Source organism: Acinonyx jubatus, chromosome B2 (genome assembly GCF_027475565.1).
Source record: "Acinonyx jubatus isolate Ajub_Pintada_27869175 chromosome B2, VMU_Ajub_asm_v1.0, whole genome shotgun sequence".
NCBI classification, from domain to species: Eukaryota; Metazoa; Chordata; class Mammalia; order Carnivora; family Felidae; genus Acinonyx; species Acinonyx jubatus.
Window position 1 is genome coordinate 10,893,414 of NC_069385.1, and position 16,587 is coordinate 10,910,000.

Here is a 16,587-nt window from a genome sequence, read left to right on the forward strand (position 1 = left end):
ACTTAAAGATCTGGCAAAAAAAAAAACCAAAAAAAAAACCAAAAAAAACCCAGTTAAGCTGGATTAGGGTAAGTGAAATGTAAAACCGAATCCATGAAAATACTCCCAAAATAACATGGGAGAGTTCCTTTGTAAACTCTGGAGTGTGGAAGGCTCAAACTCACACTTAAAAAAAAAAAAAATCCAGAGATCTTAAAAGAGTGATAATTTTGACTACATACATACCTTTTAAAATTTAAAAAGCCCCTCTGCAAGATCAAACAAACAAATAAACCATAATTAACGTCAAAAGATGAATGACAAGGTGAGGGAGGGTGGTTGGTAACTCATATCACAGGCAAAGATCCAGTCTTCCTAATATATATAGGTTTTTATTAAATCAACTTTTAAAAGACCAACAATTGAATAGAAAAATTCAAGATAAAAAGGTGTGAATTCACAATAAAAAAAAAAAAGAAATGCAAATGCTTTTAAGTATATAAAACATTCAACAGAACTCAAAACAAGATAAATGCAAATTAAAATTACATTATCAGACTGGCAAAAATCCAGAAGCTTAGTAAAAACCATGCTACTGGCACGAGTGTAGGGAAACCGGTACTCTGACACACTGATAGTGTGAGTATACATTGGTACGACCCCTCAAAGGAATGATCTGGCAATATTTACCAAAACTGTAACTGCATACACCCATTGACACACTAGTCCCACTTCCGGGAATTTATCCTACAGATAGACTCGCACATTTACAAAATGATACATATACAAAGTTTATCTCGGCAGTCTCGTTTGAAGTGCAAATAATTTAAACTAATCTAAATGACCATCAAAAGGGAACTGGTTAAATATATCGCGGTGTGTCCATAAAATGAAAGGAAGCTATGAAAAAGAATGAAGGGTTACTTTAACGTGCTCCTTTGGCAAGTTCGACAGAAACTACCCTTAAGTGGGTGGGAGAGGAGGACAAGAAAGAACAGAAAAGTGTGCATGTTACAGTATGCCACCATTTGTGGGAAAGTGGAGTAAAAATTTAAATATGGAATCTTGGCACCTGGGTGGTTCAGTCAGTTAAGCATCTGACTCTGGGTTTTGGTCACGATCCTGTGGTTTGTGGATCGTGTCGGGCTCTGTGCTGACAGCATGGAGCCTGCCTGGGATTCTCTCTCTCCCTCCCTCTCTTTCTGTACCTCCTCTGCTTGCACACACACATGTCCTCTCTCTATCTCAAAACTAAACAAACATTTAATAATTTAATACTAAAATACGGTATCTTGCTCTTCTGTATAAACATACTCCAGAAAGATGCAAGATAGCCTACTCACGTGGTTATCTGGGTGAGGTGGGGCTAAACTCCTCAGGAGGACTGTGCTGGGAAGCTTATCTGTATCCTTTCCTCATACTTTTTGAAATATACGAATGTATTGATTATTCAAAACATAACACGTTGACAAATGTTAAAGACACAGAGTGAAGTGTCTTCATGGAACCCGAAAATCACTTTTTGTATCAATCCTATTAACAAAAGACACAAAGTATTATTTGCTGACTGATTCCCTAATATAAAAATCAATAGACCACGTTACGCTGTTTGGAAACAAGAAAGTGTGCAGAAAAGAATGTTTTGTCTGTTAGGAAATACTGGCTCACTACATTAAATACAGTTGAGCTTCCTGTGGTTTTTAAATGTATGTGAATTCAGAATTACACATTCTTAGTAAAATTCAGCTTGATTTTGAAAATATCCTGTTGGTCATTGTTACGTTGTTTTGGGAGGTGCTAACCATATCCAAAATGCTAACTCTAATTTCCTAGGCAAACTTCCCAAATCTATCTGAACGTCTAACTCCCTAAATACCGAAGTTCTTCCTGTCAAACAAGACCCTCTGATTCAGCCACATAAACGTCTCTGATCTCCACCTCTTTGTCCCATAATGAACTTACCGAAAGTTAAAAAACATTCTACAGGTGGGGAGTATGAAAACAAGAAAACCTTTCTCCTAGAGTTCAAAAAATGTTTTCTCTCCCTCAGAACATACAGGAATGACAATAATCACATTAGAGAGCCATGGTTCTACATATAGTATTTCCTACCATATAATCTGCCACACTCAAATCAATAAAATAATGGTAGTAGCAAAGCATAAAATAGTCCTAAACCAAGCACATTAAAATAGTATTCATTAAAATAAGATTTCACCTGAAGTATGCTTTAAATATTTAAATGTGAAGGCTATTAAATAACTAATTGCCACGTGATAGAAGACATCAGTGAATGCTTCATAAAGGAAGTAAATTTGAGCCTGGTCTCCAAGGAAATGCCAGGCGCTCAGAATCCTTAATCAGATTGGTTTTACAATCAGAGATTTATTTTAGCACACCAAAGTAATATACTAACGTAATCTCTCTATTCAGTCCTTCTTAAATTTTGATGGCATGAGAAAACGTCCTGTGTCTACCAAGAAGTTCAATCAGGTGCTGAAAGCCCTTGAAAAAGCCTAGAACTTTCTATATCATAAACTCAGACACTAGTTTCTCTCACTTAAAAAAACGATATTGGAAGATTATTTAATTCTCCCACATCTTAATACAAGACTAGACCATATAACTGAAATATACATTCCTACCTCCATAAATTCCTTCATCTAGTATCAGAATTTTGAAAACATTTACAAAAAAAAACCCCACAAGATTCTACAGGATTTCAATCTCTGCTGTTTTAACATGTTTTGTTTAAAGTCATAAACTCTTTAAAACTCTTAAATAGAAGTCACAGGGGAAAAGATTCCAAAGAACCCAAGAAAATACTTAAGAAATCAGCTGAATTAAAATTAAGCTTCAAGGGCGCATGGGTGGCTCAGTCAATTAAGCATCTGACTCTTGACTTAGGCTTAGGTTATGATCTCAAGGTTCGTGAGTTCCAGTTCCTCGCTGGCTGACGCGGAGCCTGCTTGGGATTCACTCTCGCCCTCTCTCTGCCCCTCCCCTGAGCACATGCAACACGTACTCTCTCTCTAAATAAACAAAATAAACTTAAAAAAATAAAAATAAATTAAAATAAATTAAGCTTCACATATTTATTTTTTTAACTTTATTTTATTTTTAGAGAAAGAGAGAACATGAGAGCACGAGAGGGGAAGGGGGAGAGACAGAGAATCCCACACAGGCTCCGTACTGTCAGCGCAGAGCCAAACTCGGGGGCCCAACATCACAAAGCGTGAGATCAAAGCCGAAACCAAGAGTTGGCCGCTTAACGACTGAGCCACCCAGGCACCCCAAACTTCATATATTTTTTTTCACCCTGTTTAGCATCAACAATCTCTTCAACATGCGCAAGCACTTTGAAAACTGAATCATCAATGTCACTGCCTTCCCTCTCCACCCCATGAAAAGAGAAAGAAGGAAAATATGAAATGGAAAGTTACATTTTGATGCATATCACTGGAAGTGCTATTAAACGTGTATCTGGATTCAGAGTAAGAGTCCCGAGCTCACAGAGCCCTTTCCTATCACTCCGTGTCAACCTCTAAAAAACAAGAGGAGACTGAATCATTTCACCACGTGCGTATGTACGATTTTTCTACCGATCACGGGAGCTGAAATACACAGCCCGATAACGTAAAAGACTATTTAATGAGGCTAATTTAAACTACACACTGCTCAATATCCTTAAAGTACATGATTCCCTCTAGTATTTTGAAGCGATTATCAGTTCATGAGGTAGCTTGAGAAGAGTAACGTTGCACAGGCAACGGTGTTTGATAGAGTAGCACTTACCATTAAAACAAAAACCCCCAAAAAGCTCAACATGGGAATACCATGTAGGTGCCAACTAGCAAGATGAAATGGTCGATGAAACCATTTTTTCCGAATAAGCGTATTCTTCCCACTCTACAATTTCGAACATCCATCCGTAAACAAACGAGCAGTTCAGATCTGATGTACTTCGGCATTTTCTCAATATTACATCCCCCCTCCCCCAACCACCACCACCACTGAAAACAGACTCTTTCAGGCGGGACGGGAAGACGCGTCAGAGCCCAGTCTGGCCTTGGGACACAGACCTGGAGGGCCGGGCCGGGGGCGGGGCCCAGCGGCTGCGCTCACCTGCTGGGGCTGGTACCGCTGCTGGGGCTGGGGCGGCAGATACTGCGCCTGCGGGGTGAGGTGCGGGGGCTGCGGCTGCTGGTTGTAGTAAGGCTGCTGGCCCTGCTGGCAGTAACCACTCACGCCTTGCTGTCCATACTGAGGCGGCATCTGTCGACAAGACGAGCAAAACACAAGCGAGAAGAGTCAAAATGTGCAATCCATGGCGGTCAAATACGGTTTCGATTCAGCAACGTGCGGGGGACTCTCGGCTAAGCAATTGAATTCAGTATTTTTAATCTTCCCTCCATTACATAAATCGCCATACTGTCTTCTGGACACATATTATCAACGAAGTAAAAAGAAGATTTGTTTTAAAAAATAATATTTCAACAGATATCAAATATTGATAACCTCATAAAAATCCAGCGGGGGGGGGGGGGGCATTTCCTAATACTGACATTAAAACACGTCGGCCTCTGCTGAGTTGGCAAGGTGTAGACTGTACACGTGAAACTAATCAAATGCTGTTATGTTAAGAAAAAAAAACAATTAGCCTCTAAGAAAGTCAAAAGAGCATTATGTTAATCCATTCTCGTGCCAAGCTCAAAATGAAAATGAACTCCAACAGTCCAAGCGCACTTACTACTATTTTGTAGGATGCTTGTGGCTTGGGTACCTGTATAGGGCGTATTTTTGTTTCAACGAAGGTCAAAAAGCCCCAACTACATAGCAGCAGATACTACACCAGTTACATCAGCAATTCTATTTACTGTTCTTGCTAAAAAGAAACTACATCACTTTACAATCAAATAAAACCCTTTTAAAAGACAGTACTATGCATGTAACACAATATAACCAACAACATGAGTTCTTGATGGAAGGATTCGTATCTAATAGTGAGATAGTATTTTCCTACTTGATGAAACACGTAATGGTGTAAAGCAGAGTGCACTACCCTGCAAACGCCAAAGACACAGGCAAAAATGTTCTAGATGAGTCTTCCCTCCCCCATCTCTAATTTGCACGAACCTAAACATCCTTATAATCTTTGCTCATGTAATACACCACGGATGATACTTTTAAATTTTTTTTCAAATGAAACCTCTATTGCCTTATTTTTCCCCTCCAATTGGAAGAGAGAACAACAGAGGAAAAGGAAAACGGGATCAGGATAGCAAAAAGCACTCCAGAGACGAGGATGACCAAGGCACTCTTAACAACAACATGGTCCACCTGAAAACCCCCAGAACTAGAAGCCCATGAGCCCACATACTCAAGGATTCAGTGATCTGTTCCAGACACACATTTAAAAACGCAATCGCTATAAAATACCAAATGAGGAAAAAGAAGGAATGGTAAAGGGAGAAAAATATTCAACGCTTTGCCTCTAACACCAATTGGCACGGTAATTTGTTAAGACATACAATGAAGAAAAAGGAGAAAAATGCCAAAAGCTAAAGTTCATTTTCTTTCTGACCTGATCTAGATTATCGTCAAGGTCTGTCGACAACAATCACGAACGTTTGGCCACAATGGCTCACAAATGCCTCATCACGCAGACCCTACGTTAGCAGAGCAGACAAGTTTGTGCTGAAAACCATTTAACTGCACAGTTGAATTCTTTGCTTTTATTTATTTTACAGCTTGATATCTCATAATGAATGTATGTCCCTGCCATAAGCCAAGCCAAAGAATTTCCATAAAATACAACTCCACATGCTAGAATATCGTATACTACCACAACACATATCCTTCCGTTCAGCACCCATATGTTGATTTGATATCTAATACTAGATTTCACACAAGCATCTTTGCAGTTTGATTTGAAGCAGTTAGGATAACACTTTTGCCAGTGTTAAAACTACTGTAAAGCTCAATCAACACAGCCGGCGACTCCCCTGGGAATTGCACTTTAATATGTTGACTTTCTGGTTTACAGAAACCCTTACACACAGTATGAATGTGCCGTTTGGGGAGCGGGGCTCTACTTTCTAAGAAGGACAACAACAGAGCGTGTCGTAGGCAGCGACTAACACTGGAGCAGCCATGCAGCACGTGTTAGACCCTCACGGTCTATTCGAGCTCTCCAAAGGCGGCGGGGGGCAAGTCAGGGTGCAGGGGAGCCCAGGTAGGCTGCTGGGACTGCAAGCAAATGTTCAACAGAGCCACGGCCGCAGTCCGCAGAACACGGCCAACTTCGGAGGAGAAACCATCAAAAACTTCTGCTTGGGAAATTTTACAGCGGTCTTCCACCATTAAACCTATTGGCTCTCCTTTTAGATACATGGGCCTAATTCACCTGGTACTGACCTAACAGGCAGCTCCCCCTCTGAGAGCCGGGGGTGAGGTGATTGATAACATGGGACAATCAGCCTGTCAGTGAGACCTGGGTCCTGGTGCCCATCAACTGAACCCCGTCCCCTGTCCTTCCATGGCAGCCACGTTGAAGCAGAGATCACTAACTCTGTTTAGCTGAAGAGTCTTTGGGTTAGAAACGTGTCAAGTCCAAATCCGAGTCCTACTGTGCCTCACTTGTGTGAACATGGTCAGTCACGTAACCGTATCTGTCTCACACCCTTATCTACAAGATAGGGCCTACTTTCTCTATTAACTCATGTTCCTATTATAACCAGCAATATAATAATCCTACCTGGAATTCTACACAGATACCATTACTTCTTAAACTACAAGTTGCAGTGCTCTAAAATATTAAGTATTTCCTAAGTTTTTCTTTCAAAACTCAATTTCTAAATCTAACACCTCAGTTGTCTGGAACTAAAGTCTACGTTCTTTAATCATCAACACTGCTCTTGCTTTAATCAATTCAGAGGCATGGCTTTCAAAGATCTGTCATATACTTTTCTAAAATCTTAAGCCAAACAATCACCATCATAAAACATAAATCAGCAGGTTGAGCCAGGATACACTAAAGGCCCCAGAGCCTCCTGCCGAAAGCCGTCTGCACAAACCCCACTGGGTAACTATGGTCTCGCTCTGCCGCCTACCTTACGTGCCACCCAGGCACCCGGCCATCGCTCACCACTGACCTCCATCCTCAACGGAATCTGCTGAGGACTGAGGAGCCCGTGACACTGGTTAAAAACACGAAGGCCCAGGGGACTCGTCCATGAGGGGAGCATGGGAGCCGTTACCGCCTCGAATCCTGTAAAATCCATTTTGGCTGCTGAGGGTCTTCTTGCATACGTCTTGGTTCTCAAACACCTTCAGGAGAAGTGACATCCCCAGAATGTCGGGTGCAAGGGAAATGCAACCAAGACTTCACTGAGGACCAGGGACCAAGTGCCGGGAGCTGGGGTCACGAAGCACTTGTAGCTCAGATCCACCCTCCCCGGGCCAGCCTAACTACACAAGCACAGCCCCAACCGTCTTTCTCATGCCAGTTCCAACTCCATTTCACACGGCAGAGATGGTCTGACTGAGTCAGTAAACCCCTTAATTGGGTGTTGTGTTTACTGTTTGTCCTCATCACTAGACATTAAGCTCCCACATTCATGGAATGTCTCTGGGGAGAGGGCCTGCCAGTCAATAAATGTTTGCTGAATGAATGGATGTTTTTCAGTGGATTCCTGAATCAAGTTAGTATATAAAGAATTAAATTAACGAAGGAACATCTTATAAAACTGAAATCACTTGTACCACCCAACTCTTTGAGACGCCTACGTTCAGCTTCATCTAACAGGCAGACCAGTGAACTTCACGCTAACAGCGGCACAGTGCTCGGCTATTAACCGCTTACCCTCTAGGCCATTATATACCCAGCCAACGCTCTGGACCTTTATCACAGTTTGAATAAAAATATCACTAAGCTAAACCAAATGGAAATCTCCAGAAAATGCCTGAGAGCAGAGCTTTTCTGTTTTTTAAAAACAAGAATTTATTTCACTCATTTCTAAATAAAGAAGATCTTATGCAGAGCATGAGCACACATAATAACAAAAAATTTATTCCAATTTTCAAAGAGTTATGAATACTTTCCTATATTACTGAAGAGGGAAAAAGTATAGCTAAAAATGATCCATTTACTTTAAGTATTTATTTTAGGAAACCACTCTGATAAAAAATGGGAGTATCAACTTTCACATCTCTGTATCATGTTAGATGTACAGAAATTCTGGGCCCCGTTTTTCACTATACCTTATCCTGAACCCTTTGCTCATATTTCAAAATTGAAGAAATAATCAAGGTTTATCTTCTCTCCAGTTTTCGTCCTAAAGAAGTTTTAGGAAACAGTTTCCTCACCAAGTTTAAAGGTGCACTGACCCCATAATCCAGCAATTCCCCTTATAAATATATGCACACGAAAACACTCACAGGTGTCCCAAGAAGGATACTCAATGCAATAGTATTTACAAAGCCAGAAAGAGGACACAATCGAACTCTGACAAGTAGATAAATGGAAAGAAAACATATTTTGCTATAACTATACAATGGAATTCTATACAATTACAAAAAAAAAAAAAAAGGATGTAGTAAGGCCCACAGATCAAAATGGCTCAAATCTAAACAATATAATGCTGAATTTTTTTAAAAAGCAACAAAAGAATGCAATATAATAGCATTTGTCTGAATTTTTAATACACACAAAAAATACTGTTTGGGGGTTTATATATATATATATAGTTATTATATATATATATAGTTATTATATATATATAGTTATTATATATATATATATTAGTTATATATATATATATATATATAGTTATTATTATATATATATATATATATATATATATATATAGTTAAAGTATTCACCGAAAACCATGCATGGACAAGGGAACAGATGACACTCTCTGGAGGGGGAGAGGGGAAGAGATGGGATGGCGCTCAGTCCTGCATTTTTCCCTTTATAAAAAGACGGAGATATGAAGATGTGGCAAAATGTTAACACCCAACCATTTTGGTGTAGTTACACAACTGTCCGTTATATTTGTTTCCGTACTTTTCTGTATGCGTAAATTGTTTCATAATTTAAAATTCTGAAATAAAGAGCTCACCTCCCCCCATCCCACATCTCCCCTCCCCCAAAAAGGCAGAGGCATAGACGTCACCCCAGCATGCACACAAAGCAGGAGCCAGGCCCCATGAAGGGGCTGGAGAGGAAAATGCCTTGGTCAGCTGCTTTATTTAAAGAGGCCCAGCTAGATCTTTGCTCCAGAGACCCATCCCTGACTGCTAAGTCAGGTCCCCTAATCTCTTGCCTTTCACAAGGGGCAAGATGAAGCCAAAGACTTAACGAGGGTCTCCTACCTTTCCTGAAGATTGATAAATCCCTGACGGGAAGGACTTTACGCCAGCGAAACCTAATGGCACCTACAAGGGGCACTAATCTGGCAAGTTAATTCACAGAAATGAATCCTATAATCGAAAAAATTTGAGAAGTAAACATAAAAATATAAAACATAACGTACAAGTATATTAAAAGGTGTGTTAAGTATATTAAAAGAAGTTAGGAAACACATCCACCTTTAAATCTGGGATTTCTCAAATGTACCTGACTACAAGCATATTATCACACCCACTGGAATATAAATCCCATAGAAAATGGGGTCTTGGCAGTTTAGTTCATCACTGCACTCACAAGGCCTGGCCCGCAGTAAGAGCTCAATGAGTATTTGTTGACTGAACCTTCTGGAATAGGTATATAAAACACATACTATAAATCACACACCACCGACATATAAATGTAAGAGCTTTCTGCCTTGGGCTACACAATCGTCCCGTCCAATGTTCTATCTCCACAACAGCTTACAAAAACATTGGGAACAGATATTATAATCCTCCTTGATTAGGCAGTTATGTTACTAAAATACACTTCGGTGGGGCGTCTGGGTGGCGCAGTTGGTTAAGCGTCCGACTTCAGCCAGGTCACAATCTCGTGGCCCGTGGGTTCGAGCCCCGCGTCAGGCTCTGGGCTGATGGCTCAGAGCCTGGAGCCTGTTTCCGATTCTGTGTCTCCCTCTCTCTCTGCCCCTCCCCCATTCATGCTCTGTCTCTCTCTGTCCCAAAAATAAATAAACGTTGAAAAAAAAATTTTTTTAAATAAATAAATAAATAAAATACACTTTGGTTTCTATTACAGATCTGTCACCCTGGATTATCTGAATCTATTTACATTATCAGTTTTGTCCTTCCTTTTAGAGGGAAACAATTTAAGATCACAAGAAATACTTTACATCGTCCTAAATTTATCACAGACGCGTTAATATAGGGAAATCATCTTATCTAGTCATCCATCATGGACACTTGGGTTGTTTCTATTTTGGGGTCATTACAAGCAATGCTGGCATGAAAAAGGACACACGAACATCTGTTCAAGTATTTACGGATAAACACCCAGTAGTGGAATTGCCGGATCACATGGTAGTTCTATGCTTAATTCTGTGAGGAACCGCCATACTGTTTTCACGGTGGCTGTACCATTTTATATTCCCACCAGCAGTGCACAAGTGTTCCAATTTCTCCACATCCTTGACAGCACTTGCTGTTTTCTGCTTGTTTGTTTGTCTTGTAATAGCCATCCTACTGGGTATGAAGTGGTATCATACTCCTTGTGTGTCTGACTTTCATTTCCCTAATGATCAGTGGTGTTGAGCACCTTCTACATGCTTACCGGCCATTTGTTTATCTTACTTGGAAAAATGTATTTATCTCCTTTGCCCATTTATTAATTGGATTGTTTTCTGTTGTTGAATTGTAGGAGTGCATTAAATATTTTGGATAGGATTTGCAAATATTCCATTGTATTAGTTGCCTTTGCATTGTCTTTTTTTAAGTTTATTTTGAAAGAGAAAAGGAGAAAGAGGCCACACACGCAAGTGGGAGAGGGGTAGAGAGAGAGGGAGAGAAAGAGAGAGAATCTCTGGTCCAGGCTCCACACTGCCAGAGCAGAGCTAGATGCAGGGCTCAAACTCACAAACTGTTGAGATCATGACCTGAGCCGAAGTCAGACCCTTTACTGACTGGGCCACCCAGGTGCCCCCATTCTCTTGATTAGTGTCCTTTGGTGCACAAAGTTTTTAATTTTGATGTAGTCCAATTTACCTATCTTTTCCTTTGTTGCCTGTGCATTGGCTTCACATTCAAGAAATTACTGCTATATCTAATGTCATGAAGCTTTCCCCTATGTTTTCTTCTAAGAATTTTATTTCTTAAATATATATGTATATATTTATATATATGTATATACTTTTATATATATATACTTTTACATATGTATATAGGTGTATATTACATATGTATATTACCTAAATGTGTGTATATGTTTGTATATAAGTACGTATGTATATGTGTGTGTATATATGTGTATATGTGTGTGTGTGTGTGTGTGTGTATACTTAAGTAATCTCTATGCATCCAACGTGGGGCTTGAACTCAAAATCCCAAGATCAAGAGTCACACACTCCACCGACTAAGCCAGCCTAGGCACCCCTATTCTAAGAGTTCTACAGATTCTGGGGCACCTGGGTGGCTTAGTCAGGCATCCAACTCCTGATTTCGGCTCAGGTCAGGATCTCACGGTTCATGAGATGGAACCTCATGTCGGGCTCTGTGCTGACAGCACAGGGCCTGCTTGGGATTCTCTGTCTCTCAAAATAAATAAATAAACTTTAAGGGGGAAAAAAGGGTTCTATAGATTTTAGCTCTTATGTTTAGGTCTGTGAATCCATTTTGAGTTAATTTTTTGTACATAGTGTAAGTTAAGGGTCTAACTTCATTCTTTTGAAAGACCTACTGTTCTTAATATAATTTTCACATCAGCCTCAGATCCTTTTGTTCTAAAAAGTATAGTCTGGTTTGGTATCTACAGTTCCCTCCAGAACTATATTAAGTGTAGACACATTCAAAACACAGTATTACCTGTTTATGTGAAATTCAAAATCACACAAACTTAATATATGGTAATAGAATAGATCTTAACATTGGTTGTGAAATATGGAGAATGGCTAAAATCAGGCATGAAGGAATTTGTGGGAGTGGCAAAAATATTCTGCATCTTAACTGGGTTGGTAGTTTAATGGATGTACCTATGTGTCAAAATTCATCAAATGGTACACTTAAGATCTGAGCATTTTAGTGTATGTTAAGTTATACCTTTAAAAACCACTAGCAGAACATGTATACATACTTAACAACTAATGTATCTAAAGTTTTGACTTCACATGTTTTATAGCATATTTATGTTAAACCATCACTGCCTTATTTATGCCTACATGTAAATTTCCTACTTGACAATGACTGTTCCTAAATACTTAACAAGGAGTTTTCGTATTTTCACTTTATGTAATCCAAAATAGTACACAGCAATTAGGTATACTGAAATAATCATGGTGCGTATGTAAATTCAAACATCTAGGGCAAGTTACAATATGTACAGAAACAATTCTACTTTTAAGAATATACCTTGAGAAAAAATGTGAAACAAGTATGCAAAGATATGTGTAGCAAGCTCACTGCACCCCCATGATAGCATTGCCACTGAAAATATGTAAATAGCCTAAATGTCTAAATGTCCATCAACAGGGATTGGTTGGGGTGGGGGCAGGATTCAAGAGCATATCCGATTTTTTAAAATTTTTTTAAATGTTTGTTTTTATTTTTGAGAGAGAGAGACAGAGAGAGAGAGACAGAGAGAGAGAGAGAGAGAGAGAGAGAAAGAAGGGGAGGGGCAGAGAGGGGGAGACATAGAATCTGAAGCAGGCTCCAGGCTCTGAGCTGTCAGCACAGAGCCCGACATGGGGCTCAAATTCATGAACTGTGAGATGGTGACTTGAGCTGAAGTCAGATGTTTAACTGACTGAGCCACCCAGGCACCCCATATTTTTTAATGTTTTTTAACGTTTATTTATTGTTGAGAGACAGAGAGACATAGCGCATGAGCAGGGGATGGGCTGAGAGATGGAGAGACACAGAATCCGAAGCAGGCTCCAGGCTCCGAGCTGTCAGCCCAGAGCCCAACGCGGGGCTCGAACTCACAAACTGCGAGACCATGACCTGAGCCAAAGCCGGACGCTCAACCGAGCCACCCAGGCGCCCCATAATTTTTTTTAATGTTTGTTTATTTTTGCTAAAGAGAAAGAGAAAGAGAGAGAGAGAGAGAGAGAGAGAGAGAGAGAGAGAATATGAGCAGGGAAGGGGCAGAGAGAGAGGGAGACACACAATCCAAAGCAGGCTCCAGGCTCTGAGCTGTCAGCACAGAGCCCGACACAGGGCTGGAACCCATGAGCCATTAGATCATGACCTGAGATGAAGTCAATGCTTAACCAACTGAACCACCCAGGTACCCAGAACATATCAGCTTATTAATGAACCTCACTGGAGATAATATGTATTTAATAGCAAGAACGATTATTAAGGTGGGATTTAAGGGATAGCAAGATACAAAATAGTATATGTAACAAAATGCTATCCTGTAATATGAAAAATCTGTGTGTGGGGGGGTTTTCTGAGTAAAGAATTTGTAGCTTAAAGGAATAAATGCCAAAATGTTATCTACCATTTCTTAAACGAACTCCGTGTTTTTCACAAATCTAGAACAAAATGCAATTAATTGATTTGGGATTATTTATTGTGGTCTATTTAAGAGTTATCAGAAGAGTGTCTTATAACAGTTTGCCTTTAACAGCAGAAAGCTCCTTAATTTTTGTTTGTTTTCCATCATAGGCTTGAGACCCTCCAGGTAAATTCCACAAAATGGGAAGGGAAAAGGCACAGGACAAATCATAAGTGCACGACAGTTACATTTTTTAGTCATTACTGTGGCAAATTCTGCCGGCTTCTGATTTCACAGAAAGATCAAACACTGTTTTTCATGCATAAGAGTCAGACTGAAAATTCCCTACAGCAAGGAATTCAGATGTTAAGCCGATGTGTGGTTGAACCAATTGCATGAGAAAATTTTATTATGTCAACATGTCCAGTCAAAAAGAATGTGCTAGAAGGTAATAAATAAAGTTTACAAGGTCAAGATTCTACCACTACCCCATAATCTACAATCCCTTAAGCTAAGTCCCCAATTGAGACTTCTAAACAATTTAGGTCCCTTTTTTTTCTTACTTTATTTTAAAAAGAAAAATAAATCTTGTTCTTAGGCTTGTCTTAAGAAAAAGAGACGAAACAACATACCTCCACAATTTCCTGAAATTACTCCTTCATGCTTGAAAAACAAGAAACAATCAACGAATGTGTACTGAGTGCTTACTGTATGCATAGTACACTCAAGCTAAGTTCCTTCAAATTCTGTCCAGCTTCCCTTAAGAAAAAAAAAAAAAGAGTACCCAGATTTGAAGAAGGAGTTGGCAAAGCATTCAGGGGTCAAGCAGTGTCTTAAACACCAGAACAGGCTTGATGACCAACCACACAAACAAGCCAGTTACACAGTTCACGTTGCTATGGAGCACACTTCCGTTTTTGTCTATGCCCTTGTTCCTAACACTTCCAGGCCGCAAACACTGCTGTTTTATGGCCTGAAAAATAACCAACATTATCTAGGCTGATTTAACCCTCTCCTTTAGCTTATTTTTAAACTATCAAAAGATACTTTTTTTTTCACCAATTTAACTCACTATATAAAATTTTAAACACATCCAAGAGTGGAAAGAACAGTATTAAAACCCACAGTTTAAGCAATTACCAACTTAAGACCAATGCTATTTCATCTACAGCCCCACCCACTGTTCCCCAGCCCAGCATCTATCCCATCATATCATCTCACTGGAAAATTTTAGCACCCTGCAGCTCTTCGGTCCCATCTGGGAACCCAAAATAAATCGCATGCAGGGAACCCAACCCAGATGTCTTGCCTGGACCCAGCGGAGTCCACCTCAAAATCGGCCCAACCAACCCACAGACCCATGAGGGAAAAATAAACATCTGTTGTTATAAACTACTGAGACTTTCAAGCTGATCGATATGTAGCATTATTTGTCAACAGTGACCCGAAACTTGTGACAATTACTAACAGCGGATTTCTTTGGATGAATAGAATATGGTGATTTTTCACTTTCTATTCTGAGCTTTTTGGGTTTTCCACATTTTCTTTTTTCTTGTATTTTAATTCCAGTGAAGTTAACACACAGTATTAGTTTCACATGCACAGTACAGTGAGTCAACAATTCTATACATTCTCAGTGTTCATCACAAGTATCCTCTTAATCCCCTCCCCTATTTCACTCACCACCACCCCCAACTCCCCTCAGGTAACCATCAGTTTAGTTTGTTCTCTACAGTGGAGAACAAATTGCTTTTTGATTCATGTCACAAAGCTGGAAAGTTCTCATTGGTCGCCAGTGTAGAAGTCTTTTTACATGAAAAATGTGTTTTCTAAAACCTCTTGACAGGTGCACATACAATATTAAGGTTATAAACATAAGCACAGTGAAAATAATATACATACAACCTCCCTTAGACTTTTTTACAATTATTAATTGCCTACAAAATTTCACTGCTTAATTCTAAGTCTAACTGCTCTATATTTAGCAAATCACAGCTTCAGCGAATACTAGGTCAGACAATGTTCTGCAGAGTGAATATTCTGTATGGCTGTGGGAACTAAATGGCAGTGCCTCTCATGACCTCAATTTCCAAAAGTCAGGGATATGTCCTGAACAGCCTTTATTTCCGCTTTATAATCATTATCATTCTATTATCCATGAATTTATTTATACCCTTCTTAAATTAATTTATATTTCTAGCCCATGCTACCTCTTGAGGGTAACTACTTCTGGAACATTATTATCCATTTCATAAAGTGGTACATCCTTTTTCATAAAATTAACTCCGAGCTTCAAGGAGTGCCCCCTAATGCTTGCACGCAGAATCTGAGTAACAAACGTGTGGTCGACCAGTGCAAGCCGAAGCCTTTATTCTATCAGATCAAAGATTCCTTGTCAACTATCTCTCCCACTCTGTCCCTTGATTAATTTCGCTGGCTCATCAAAATGCTTGTAAGTCAGCTAGTCTTTATTGTGGAATAGCAACTAAAATAGCATGAATGCTTCCAAAGGCACAGTGAGTATGGCTCACACAAGAGTTAAGATTACTTTTCTGGTTACTTTTTTTTTTTTTTTTTTACATATTTTGTATTCTCTCCTCTACCTCCTAACTACAGATGTTTTCACCTTTTCTTCCAGGTCAGCCAATTAGAGGAGATTTTAAGTATTCATAAAATGCAGGCATTCACTGGCAGTAAAATGCTTCCTCTCTCATTTACAACCAGTGTTGAACTAAAGTCTTACTGTACACAAAATTAACACACAAGTGTATAATTGTAGTTTTATGCTCAAGTACCCTAATTATGCACTTTAAAACACTTTCTTCCCAAGGATCCATCGAGGGCATTCGCTATCACAGATCTATAAAGGCTACAGTATGCTTTTTGATAAAACAAGCGTAACGGGAAAAAACCTGCAGCTTCAGAGAAAAAGTCTGCATGTAATGCACAACATGATAAATCTCATTCCAAAACTTTGGGCTGAAAAA

General features: G+C 39.5%; 1 protein-coding gene across 11 annotated transcripts in view; it reads right to left on the bottom strand.

Annotated features, from left to right (window-relative positions):
- Positions 1-16,587, bottom strand: part of ARID1B (AT-rich interaction domain 1B) — a 448,658-nt gene that overhangs the window by 308,872 nt on the left and 123,199 nt on the right. For all 11 annotated transcript variants that reach the window (XM_053222044.1, XM_027056567.2, XM_053222045.1 and 8 more), the window contains exon 3: positions 4,105-4,254. In XM_053222044.1, the coding sequence (XP_053078019.1) occupies positions 4,105-4,254 (150 nt within the window). The remainder of the gene's footprint in view (positions 1-4,104; positions 4,255-16,587) is intronic.